Genomic DNA, 12,530 nt, shown 5'->3' on the forward strand with positions numbered 1-12,530 from the left:
CAGGTATACTGATAGTAAATCATTAAAACAAATGAACAATGAAATCCTTGTTTGCTGGATTTAGGGTCAGGTATATTCAAGGACTCAAGGTTGTATGATAGTGTGCAGTGGCGGATGGCCAATAGAGGGCGCTAGGGCGCCGCCCCCTTGAGCCATAAAAATAAAAAATTAATAAAAAATTAAAATAAATAAAAAAAATTAAAAATAATAATAATAATGATAAAAACATCAGTATGTCAATATTTGTGTGTTTGCAATATGGAATGCACCCAGTAATATGTGTAAAATATAATAGAAAATCATATTCACAACCTTTCCTCTGCCTGTCTGAAGCCTCATCAGCTCTGGCCGATAGAGAAAGCGCCCCCAGGAGGCGGGTCTATGTAGCAGTTAAGCCAATTGCTAATTTAAGATATGAATGTATGACATAAAATTCAGCCAATTAATTATTATCGTCCTTAAATCAAATCCAAGAAGGGAGATTATTTTATCGCCCCAAGCTCGCCTCTGATAAAATAAGGACCGGGCTCTAGCGGCGCCATTTTTACTAGACGACAATGGCGAACGTGAACGTTAGTCCTCCAAGACCCAACCCTAACTCAGTGAAATCTCTCCTCCAAGATCCGTTTGAGAGGAGAACTTTGTCGGAGAAAGTTGGGGTGAAAGAGCTGGGCCCAGATCAACCTGAGCTCTCAATCAGACAGCAGGCTAGAGAGAAAGGGAAGCAGTATATGGCGGCGGCTTCTCCCGTAGCCGGTACACCGGGAAGGCTTGGCTAGCTGGGTGCACTCATGCTTTTTAAAAGGACGGGGACAGATCCAGCATGGACAGTTACCGGAGTGAGGGATATGAAGCACCTGTCAGAGAAGGTGATGTTTATGTTTTTCTGTAATAATGGTAAGGTATCGACCGACACAACATAGTATCCAGTAGTATCGAAACTGCGCCTGTCGATACCTGCAATCGGTTCTTTTTGTACCCAGATCAAGAAAACAGTGACTGTTTCTATGGTTTCGCTTTGTATGGCGGTAAAGCTTGCAGCTTAGTTTGTGGTTGAGTTGGCTGGTCAGCATTCCGAGATTAACCTGACCTATCAACACATGGCTAATTTAAATATTCAAATGAGCCATGTGCTCACTCGCAGTTGCTAGGTTACCACCAGGCTGTCAATCAAACTCTCAGACAGAACATAATGTTAGCTAATGTCGGTTGTTTTTTACCCTTTATCTATCCAGATAAAAACATAAAGAACAGTTTCTGTAAGATGTTTATTAGACCTATGTAATCTGAATTGGAAGGGCACGTTGTCATGAGCTGTATCTTGTATATTTATTATTAGCTATGTGGTATGTGTATGCACCTTTATGTAATCTGCTGGAAAAACATTAACATTTAAAACCGGATCATACCAAACAGGTAATATGTTATATATATATATATATATATATATATATATATATATATATATATGTACATGTTTGTACAGCTATTAAATAAATATTTGAGCACTTTCAAAATGTATTTGTGTAAAAATCTTTTGAATGGGGAGGAGTGGTGACATTCACAAAGTTAAAAAAAAAAGTATCGAATGAAGTACTCAATTGGTATCAGTATCGTGTTAAGGGTACTGGTATCGGTACTGGTATCGGTACTGGTATCGAACATTTTTAAATGATACCAAGCCCTACTGACTATTTCACTGAGCACTGGTGTCCTGCAGTTTATGTTAAATTGTATTGCGATGGTTACAGAAACAAAAAAGTATGGCACAGCCCCACCAACAATATTTTTCACCAGTCGCCACTGCAAGTGTGTCCAATTGTGTTCAGTTGTTGACGAGTTTAGCCTTGTTAAGGCCTTCAGGTGTGTCTGGTTTGTGATTATTCAGGTGTTTTAATGTGTTCTTGAGTTTTCAGGTGTGATTAGGTGCTCAAGTGTTTTCAGTTGTTTACAGATATGTTCAGATGTTTTTATGTTTTCAGGTGGTTTGTTGTTGATTGTAGTGTGCAGGTGTGTGATGTATTCAGCTGTGATCAAATATATTCAGTGTGCAGGTGTTGAGTTTAACTCAGTGTAAACCAGTCTGCTGACTCGTGTTCATTCACATGTTCATCTCAACTATAGTAAACTGGTAAAACGGCTCCAATGAGAGTTCACTGAGATGTTTCTGAGCTCCAAGAAACTTGGATCGACTGTCCTCTTTTCAATATGCTGCTTCATACTGATGAGTATTTTCTGATTTTCTCCTCAGCACTGCAGACTGAAGGAACACCCAACTCAACAGGTAAATAGAGAAAGAAAAGAGAAGTAAAGAATCGTCTTTGTGTGGAGAGCAAAGATTGTGGAGTACCTGAGCAGAAGGAACAGAATAGATGAATCTGCAGATGATGATGTTGTTTTATTGTTTGAAAGTGTTTAAAAATGGATACCAAGTGTTCCAGTGTATTCAGTGTCAGTGTATTGGGAGCTGTTGGACTCACCTGCTCAGGTAGAAGAGGAGCTGCAGCTCTGATTGGTTCATTTCTGTTCTGATGAAACTCACTTTATTCTTTTACTGATGACTCTCTTGTTTCTGTTCAGAGTCTGAGGAGGTCAGGTTGGTGGGAGGAGACAGTCGCTGTGCAGGAACACTGGAGCTGAAACATAAAGGAGGCTGGAGACCAGTGGGGGGCTCAGGCTGGACCCTGAAGGAAGCAAATGTTGTCTGTAGAAATCTGGATTGTGGTTCTGCTGTTTCTATAGGAGAGAGAGAGGAGTCTTCAGTCAGACCTGTGTGGTGGATCGACTCTGACTGTGTTCAGTCTGGATCTTCTCTGAGGGAGTGTGCAATATCAAGTTCCTCTTCCTCCATCCTGAATCTCACCTGTTCAGGTAAGCCCATCAGTGACATCATCAATGACATAATTAATGACAATAACGTACCCATGTTGACACACACACACAGACACACACACACGCACACCTGTAGTGATCCCAGTTCACCTCCTGGCCTCTGCCGAGGTCTCTTGAGCAAGGCACTGAACCCCTAACTGCTTGGAGCAGCGACTGTGTGGCAGCCTGTGAAGGAAAGTGTGCTGACTGATGATGACTACTTGCTGCTTGAATCAAAGCTGGCCCCATTTCCAATCAGCCAGACGAAGCTTACTGTACTTTCACTTCCAATATTTTCTTCCCAACGATGCGTTATCACAAGTCCAGGTTCACCAGGGCTTTTTAAAGTAGTGTGTGCTTTGTATTCAGAGACAGCTGGCAGTTATCCTCAACAAAGTAGTTCAAACACAGCAGCTCTATTTCTCTGCTACAAAGGAAATATGACAGTAATGATCCCAGCACCATTGGTAAATACCCACACTGAAACAGCAGCTGCACTTTCCTTAAAAACACTAGGGGTGTCCTGCAGGTGTCGCTGTTGAAGCATTTTAATCACAATTTGAATGATGGATTTTCTCCAAAGCAGAGAGAAACCTTAATTCATGAATGATAATTGTTTGTTTGGTAATTATTTATTTCAACCAGTTACTCTTTTTATAGTTTTATTTCCCTCTTTCCTCTCAACAATACAGGAGGACCAACCTCCCCTGCCTCTACGGACCAGCATCCTCTAGTGTACATGTGTGTGTTTAAGGCCAATGTGTGTATGTTAAAATAACATTATATTATGTTGTTTGATGACATCTTTTTATTTGTGTCTGGTGTCTTTTCTCTCTCTCTATTTTATCTTCTATTATCTGTCCAGACTCTGTCAGGCTGGTGGATGGGACTAGTCTGTGCTCAGGCAGACTGGAGGTGAAGTCTGACCAGTCTAACCAGTGGTGGTCCTCAGTGTGTGAAGATGACTTTGACCAGCAGGATGCAGAGGTGGTCTGTAGGGAGCTCGGCTGTGGGGCTCCTTCAGTCCTCCAGGGGGCGCTCTATGGAGAAGTGGAGGCTCCAATGTGGACCAAAGAGTTCCAGTGTGGAGGCCATGAGTCTGCTCTCCTGGACTGTAGAAGCTCAGGCTCAGCTAGAAACACCTGCTCACCTGGAAAAGCTGTTGGACTCACCTGCTCAGGTAGAAGAGGAGCTGCAGCTCTGATTGGTTCATTTCTGTTCTGATGAAACTCACTTTATTCTTTTACTGATGACTCTCTTGTTTCTGTTCAGAGTCTGAGGAGTTCAGGTTGGTGGGAGGAGACAGTCGCTGTGCAGGAACACTGGAGCTGAAACATAAAGGAGACTGGAGACCAGTGGGGGGCTCAGGCTGGACCCTGAAGGAAGCAAATGTTGTCTGTAGAAATCTGGACTGTGGTTCTGCTGTTTCTATAGGAGAGAGAAAGTCTAAATACAGACCTGTGTGGTTGATCACCTCTGACTGTGTTAACTATGGATCTTCTCTGAGGGACTGCGCATCATCATATTCCTCTTCCTCCATCCTGAATCTCACCTGTTCAGGTAAGCCCATCAGTGACATCATCAATGTCATAATTAATGACAGTAATGTACCCATGTTGAGACACACACACACACACACACACACACACACACACACACACACACACACCTGTAGTGATCCCAGTTCACCTCCTGGGCTCTGCCGAGGTCTCTTGAGCAAGGCACTGAAGCCCTAACTGCTTGGAGCAGCGACTGTGTGGCAGCCTCATCACTCTGACATCTGTCCACTAATGCATGTGTCCAGGTCCTGTGTGTGCATCAGTGGCTGCTGACTCAAACATTGTGGAGGACAGGAGGAAAACCAACCCACAGCATCGTGTTATTTTACACTAGTTGGCAGATTATCTCTACTTTCTTCTGTTCAATAACAATGAAACAGTAAATCAATGGCTTCCAAGAGTTCTTAAAAACAACATCATTGTATTCACTGCTGTTGTTTCCAGATGAACCCTACAGGCCTAATGAAGCTCAGTGTAAGTTCAATCAGGAAGACCTTCTCATTATGCCTCATTCATTCACAATTCTCTCCCTCTCTTTTCTAATCAGCCATGGCCGTTTACTCTTTCAGTTAATCCAATCAGATTTAGCCACAATCTCCTCCAGCCAATCATGTTGCTGCTGTTAAACTTTAAATCTGGTCTTTTCTCTGCTGCTTTCAGCTGTCATTTCTGTGCAAATGTGATTTGGATTCTTCAGCTCAATTCATATTCAATGTTAAAGGGGACATATTATGCAAAACCAACGTTTTAATCATTTTAATATATAAATTTGGGACCCTGGGGGGGCCAACCAGCAAAAAAAAAAAAAAAAAAATTTCAAAATTATTTTTTTGGGGGCCCCCCCAAAAAAAAAAAAGAAAAAAAAAAAAAAAAGGAAAAAAGGGGGTGGTTTGAGACGCTACACCCCCCCCCCCCCCCCCCCCCCCCCCCTTCCCTCCCCTTCACCACCCGACCCCCCCCATTTTAAAAAAAAAAAAAAAAAAAAAAAAAAAAAAAAAAACCCCCCCCCCCCCCCCGGGGAAAAGGGGGGCCTCAGCAGACAAACTGTTCAGTCATTGGCTGCACAGCCCAACACTAATTTACATATGTAAATGTATGTAAATTATTTTTTACGGCAATGTCCGGCTAGAGTCAGAAAAACCGGAATGTGTGTGTGAACAACCTCGGTCAGTACAACAGTGGACTGACTGACAGACTGTTCCTGAAAGAGGGATTGTACCAACTGTCTGTGGAGAGACGGCAGAGGAAGTCACTGTGGATTGTACCAACTGTCTGTGGAGAGATGGCAGAGGAAGTCACTGGAAGTATTTTTAATAATTTATACTTTGTTTTTCATTGTTCGTGTAACGCTAGCACATGCTAACCGCTGTTAGCTACAGGAGCCTCAGTGATGCTAACGTAGTTATTGTTTGTTATTGTTTGTTAAATGTTTGTTAATGTTTTTTATCGTTTGTTAAATGTTATTGTTTGTTATTGTTTGTTAAATGTTTGTTAAATGTTTGTTATTGTTTGTTAAATGTTTGTTAATGTTTGCTATTGTTGTTAAATGTTTGTTAAATGTTTGTTATTGTTTGTTAAATGTTATTGTTTGTTATTGTTTGTTAAATGTTTGTTAAATGTTTGTTATTGTTTGTTAAATGTTTGTTAAATGTTTGTTATTGTTTGTTAAATGTTTGTTATTGTTTGTTAAATGTTTGTTATTGTTTGTCAAATGTTTGTTAAATGTTTGTTATTGTTTGTTAAATGTTTGTTAAATGTTTGTTATTGTTTGTTAAATGTTATTGTTTGTTATTGTTTGTTAAATGTTTGTTATTGTTTGTTATTGTTTGTTAAATGTTTGTTAAATGTTTGTTATTGTTTGTTAAATGTTTGTTATTGTTTGTTAAATGTTTGTTAATGTTTGTTAAATGTTTGTTATTGTTTGTTAAATGTTTGTTAAATGTTTGTTATTGTTTGTTAAATGTTATTGTTTGTTATTGTTTGTTAAATGTTTGTTATTGTTTGTTAAATGTTTGTTATTGTTTGTTAAATGTTTGTTATTGTTTGTCAAATGTTTGTTATTGTTTGTCAAATGTTTGTTAAATGTTTGTTATTGTTTGTTAAATGTTATTGTTTGTTATTGTTTGTTAAATGTTTGTTAAATGTTTGTTATTGTTTGTTAAATGTTTGTTATTGTTTGTGAAATGTTTGTTAAATGTTTGTTAAATGTTTGTTATTGTTTGTTAAATGTTTGTTAATGTTTGTTAAATGTTTGTTATTGTTGTTAAATGTTTGTTAAATGTTTGTTAATGTTTGTTATTGTTTGTTAAATGTTTGTTAAATGTTTGTTAAATGTTATTGTTTGTTATTGTTTGTTATTGTTTGTTAAATGTTTGTTTTTGTTTGTTAAATGATTGTTAAATGTTTGTTATTGTTTGTTAAATGTTTGTTAAATGTTTGTTATTGTTTGTTATTGTTTGTTAAATGTTAAAAGATGAAGATGAAACTTATAAGGTGAAGTTAATGTATTAACCAGCTGGTGCAGATGTCTCCATATTCTCCCCTGCTGATATTTTTATAGAGATTCACACAAAGTTTATTATAAGTTTATACCGAGAATCACCAAGCTTCGTGCCGGAGGGGGGCTCTGTTGTGTGTTTTGTGTCTGGGGGTAACTGGTTTTATGTTTGTCTGTATTTAGTTAAAGTGCTCAGTCAGTAATATGTTTGTGTCGCTGTTAGAAAGAACAGAAAACCTCCGAGTGAACAAACTGTAGCCGCTCATCAGCTGTTAGCTCGCTGAGCTAACGCTAGCTTTGTTATTCCAGAGCCATTGTCCTGCTCCGCGCTGTGTGTGTGTGTGTGTGTGTGTGTGTGTGTGTGTGTGTGTAAATGAACTTGATCAAGGTGCACCAGAGTTAACAATAGAGCTCCAGTGAGAGAGAATCAGTCAAACTGCAGGGATTCATTAGTTTAGTAATATTGTGTAACTTTGATTAGCACCCAGCAGCTGGGGTTGCTCACTAGGCTTTATGTGGAGTCAAACCGACGAATAAAAGTTTTCTGATCCGTTATTTAGCGTTACTGAAGTACTGCTATTACTGAGGATATAAGTGTAGGTCCAGTGTAACATCCTATACTCATATCATCTCCTATTGTATTATAAACACTGAGGCTCACTGCTGAATGTCTGTTATTGCACCGGGAACTTGTTCCAACATCAGTTACAGTCAGTAAATGTCCTGTGTGTGTGTGTGTGTGTGTGTATCTGCTGCCATTAGATAGACATTGTGTTGGTAACCTCAGACTGTTTCAACAACACATCACTACAGTTAGCTGCAACAAGGAACCACCAGAGACACTGCTTTATTATTTTAGTTTATAACTGAGGACTACTGTGAGCCACAATGAGCTGTTGTACTTGTATTATATTATACTGTATTATATTATACTGTATTATATTATACTGTATTATATTATACTGTATTATATTATACTGTATTATATTATACTGTATTATATTATACTGTATTATATTATACTGTATATTATATTATACTGTATATTATATTATACTGTATATTATATTATACTGTATATTATATTATACTGTATTATATTATACTGTATTATATTATACTGTAAATTATATTATACTGTAAATTATATTATACTGTATATTATATTATATTGTATTATATTATACTGTATATTATATTATACTATATTATATTACACTGTATATTATATTATACTGTATATTATATTATACTGTATATTATATTATACTGTATATTATATTATTCTGTATTATATTATACTGTATTATATTAAACTGTCTATTATATTATACTGTATATTATATTATTCTGTATTATATTATACTGTATTATATTACACTGTATATTATTATACTGTATATTATATTATACTGTATATTATATTATACTGTATTATATTATACTGTATATTATATTACACTGTATATTATATTACACTGTATATTATATTATACTGTATTATATTATACTGTATATTATATTATACTGTATTATATTACACTGTATATTATATTACACTGTATATTATATTATACTGTATATTATATTACACTGTATTATATTATACTGTATATTATATTATTCTGTATTATATTACACTGTATATTATATTACACTGTATATTATATTATACTGTATTATATTATACTGTATATTATATTATTCTGTATTATATTACACTGTATATTATATTATACTGTATATTATATTACACTGTATATTATATTATACTGTATTATATTATACTGTATATTATATTATACTGTATATTATGTGCTGCCTTACAAGTAACACTGAATCCTCCATGTTTTACAGGTGACCTGATGAAGCTCAGGTGTTCCTGGACCCATCAGAGGACAGAGACAGCTGCAGCATCAGGACAGTCTGGGTATCCAAAGGAAGACTGATGAAGATGAACACTGACTGCAGAGCTCCACTACCAGCTCACACTTCAATATACTAGAAACCATAAACCTTGATGGAGAACATGATCTGCACAGTTTACATAAAAGTTATAGCTTTGTTACTTACAACATGTGTAACTGGAATATGAATGAAATATAAATAAAGTGTTTTACTTTTAAGAAGAGTTTTGGTCATTTTTAAATTCAGTAATAAGTGTGGTTTTATATAAATAACATGTTATTTCACAGAGGTTTTATGAAGATTTCCTGGATGTACAAGAGTTGAAAACCTGGTTCGTGTAACATCTATCAATATGAAAATGTGGAATTTAAACCTGTATTAATGACTGTAAGCAACACAATACATTACTGTCTCACATTCAAACTTTATTACATTGGAAGATAAATGACATCATAATACAGTATATAATATAAATGATAGAATATTCAGTATACAGTATTTTTAATGGGGTTCAAACATAATTGCAGCTTTTACAAATATCTGAAGGTGAACTTTGATAATAATACTTAGTTATAATATCAGACTATGAAATATGGATACAGTACAGTTAACAGTTGGTTACTTGGCAGTTTTTCAACCACATAAACAATTTACTTTATTAGATGAGTGATTCCTTCAGTTATGTTGACATGTTGTACAGGATAAAGTATTCCAGGTTTCTGTTTCCATGGTCTCAGTAAACTAATGTGTATAAAGAATATAACAGATGGGAGGTTACAGTAATCATTATACTATTACTCTGATTACTTTGGTACATTTACTGGCTGTTTCTTCACTAGAAACAACTGCTTGACTAATGTTGTTAATATTATGCTTAACTTCCCTGGGCTGTGTAGACTGTAGGTCACTGCTCACTGCTGTACCTGGAAAGACATAAAACACAGTGTTGGTTCTCATAGTTGAGGTATAAACACTAACATTATGTGATAGATAGAAGTTAATATATAGCAGTATTTACCTGAGGAAAACGTCACAGACAGCTGTAATCCTGATTGTTGTTGTTAATTTCTCTGTGATTTCAGGTCAGACTCCCGCTCTAACATGTCCGCTGGTGAAGTTTTTGCTTTAGAAGCAGTTATTGAATTCATATTGACGGTTGAAATGCAGATAAACTCAGTAACAGTGAGGAGCTACCTGCCGGCAACGGAGGGGAGGGGCCGGAGCGTCATCCGCGTCATCCGCGTGAGCCGCGTCATAATGCCGACCAATCAGAGCAGACTGGGCTTTTCGGGAGGGGGGTCTTAAAGAGACAGGCGCTAAAACCTAGCGATTCGGACAGAGGCTGAAAAGAGGTGCTCAGCTGTAGGCAGTATGAGAAAAATAATGTGTTTTTTGAACATTAAAACATCTAAACCTATTGTAGGAGAGCCACAAAATACAATTATGAACCTGAAAAAGGGAATAATATGACTCCTTTAAGATAACGACGGAGAAAGGCTGATCAAACCACGACTGCACCACATCAAGTCTATATTTTAGCAGTGGGCCCAGTCATGGTCCTGTGTCGGTATGTTTTGTTGCCTTAAACCTTCCATCGTGTATCAATGCCAGTATACCACCAACAAACAAATCACAGCAATATGTTTTCACTTCTGAAATTTTCACCGTGCATCAATACCAGTAGCCTACAAAACCAGATCAACACAGTCAGGTACAAGCTGTCCTCACATACCGATCAGTTCCCAGAAAATTCCTCAATGTCTCCAATCAGCGTCCCTCGTCGCTGCCAAGTCTACATGCAGCTGGCCTCTGTGTTCAGCAGGGCTTCACAGGGCGCTCCTCACCTTTCGTCTCTGTTGCAACAGCTCTCTGGTCTAATGAGGTACTGCTGGAGCAACATGGCATTCTGTACCTTTATGTGGCAAAACCACTTAAATTCAATGTTTTTTAGCCTTTATTTATTCAGGGAGGGTTCACTGAGAGGAAGCCACTGTTACACATTCATACTTGGAAGCTGCCCAGTACAAGCACAGCCACTGAGCAGCTGTACAGCAGCGTTTTGGGTTAAGGGTCTTGCTCAAGGGCACATCAGTGGTGGTATTGAGCGGGGGCAAGTGCTGCTTCTTCACTTTCCCCACCCGCCTTTAGGCCACCACTTTACAATTATTCACCAAAATGTATTTAAAGAAATAACAATTAGTTTACATCTTTTAACACTTTCAGTACCTTTTCATGCCACAGCAGACTGCAGGGGGAAAAACAGGTTGCACTACACAACTCCGCAGGGGCTCCATAAGGGAGGGCTACGGCATCAAATAAAGTTAAATAAATACAGAAAAACAAGTCCCCAACGTGGAATACAAAGAATGAGAAAATACATTGACAATAAAACAGTGATAATACTTAATAAAATACAGTTGTTAGTAATGGTAATGGCTACTGGAAGCATTCCACTCTGCTACACTGACAATTAGCTACGTGATTAAATGAACAAAATCACTCAAATAGATCCACTGTGAACTTGCCAATACACGCTGAAACGTCCTTGTGGCAAAATTAAAAAGTTGAATGGAAGTGCTGTCCTAGTTCTTTGGTTCATGAAATTATTCCCAGGCCACACAGACCAATAATTGAATGGAAATTTACTAGTAGCCTATTTTATTTCAGTCAGCCCAACTCTCTATTTAAATCAAGATTTTGTGATCACTGATTTGCTGAAACATTTTCCTCTACCTTAAGCTTGTTACAATTATGTTCCCATTTCTGTCAGCCATGATTTTGTACCTTTAAAATTAAACAAAGGTCCACATTTATCACCTTAAGGACCTTTTTCGTGCCTTAGACGGGACTTTTGTAACAAATGTACCTTTGGGTACAGAAATGATTCCCCTATTTCTCTGTGTGCAGGACCTCGACCCAACAAACTCACTGTTTTCAGTTTGGTTGTCGGATCCTAACTTTCTTTCGCAATCTCTGACTTTAATTTCTGTTTAGTTGTCAGACGTTAAGTTCTGTTTTCCATTTTATTTAAGTTGGTGTTGTTCGGTCTTATGACCTTTTATTAGGTTCCACATGCTACACCTATGGTCTCCCTGAACTCATGCAACAAATCTGCATTTTCAGTTTGTCACTGCTGACTTTAATCAGGGACCGAGCCAGCAACCGCTGGAGGTCCCTATTGTAATTGCTCGATTTCCCTATTATTATTTTTAGCGCCTTCGACTGTGTTTTTGCCCTCCTGAACATATACCAAAAGTAATTTTTTTTTTGTCAGGCCTGGCGAAAAATTTGATATTCTATGCGTCACTTTCAGGTTGGCCACTAGGTGGCGCTACCATCATAAAAAATGCGTTTAGGCTAATAACTTCTGCATAGTTTGTCGCTCATTCAAAAACCTTCTATCCACACGTTCGGTGAATGGAGCTGAATCTCCCCACATAGCCCCGCCCACTTTCGCCTACTTTTTTTTTTTGCTAGAGTGCGAAATGTCCAAAAACTACTTTTTGGTGATCTTCCTACACACTTTGTTCGATTCACACAAAATTTTTCATGTAGCACCTGGGGACCGTCCTAGTAAAAAAGTAGTCTAAAGAATTTTGATATTTCAAAAACTAAAGACGTTATAAATTTAAGACTTCCTGTAAATTTTTTTGTCAAAAAAGGAAGTGGACCATTTCTCCACATTGGCATCTCTG

General features: G+C 37.4%; 3 protein-coding genes and 1 long non-coding RNA gene across 4 annotated transcripts in view; 2 read left to right on the top strand and 2 right to left on the bottom strand.

Annotated features, from left to right (window-relative positions):
* Positions 1-12,530, bottom strand: part of LOC127352689 (GTP-binding protein 2) — a 123,534-nt gene that overhangs the window by 94,830 nt on the left and 16,174 nt on the right. The gene's annotated exons all lie outside the window — the stretch shown is intronic.
* Positions 1-12,530, bottom strand: part of LOC127352727 (scavenger receptor cysteine-rich type 1 protein M160-like) — a 258,877-nt gene that overhangs the window by 60,117 nt on the left and 186,230 nt on the right. The gene's annotated exons all lie outside the window — the stretch shown is intronic.
* The window catches only part of LOC127352687 (scavenger receptor cysteine-rich type 1 protein M130-like), a 45,912-nt gene that overhangs the window by 27,692 nt on the left and 5,690 nt on the right, over positions 1-12,530 (top strand). Inside the window, exons 4-5 of the mRNA XM_051381280.1 lie at positions 3,737-4,051; positions 4,144-4,431. Of these exons, the coding sequence (XP_051237240.1) occupies positions 3,737-4,051; positions 4,144-4,431 (603 nt within the window). The remainder of the gene's footprint in view (positions 1-3,736; positions 4,052-4,143; positions 4,432-12,530) is intronic.
* On the top strand, positions 5,550-9,056 carry LOC127352732 (uncharacterized). Its single transcript, XR_007881166.1, has 2 exons — positions 5,550-5,684; positions 8,785-9,056. It is a non-coding gene; the product is annotated as an uncharacterized LOC127352732 (long non-coding RNA).

This window comes from Dicentrarchus labrax, unplaced genomic scaffold (genome assembly GCF_905237075.1).
Source record: "Dicentrarchus labrax unplaced genomic scaffold, dlabrax2021, whole genome shotgun sequence".
NCBI classification, from domain to species: Eukaryota; Metazoa; Chordata; class Actinopteri; family Moronidae; genus Dicentrarchus; species Dicentrarchus labrax.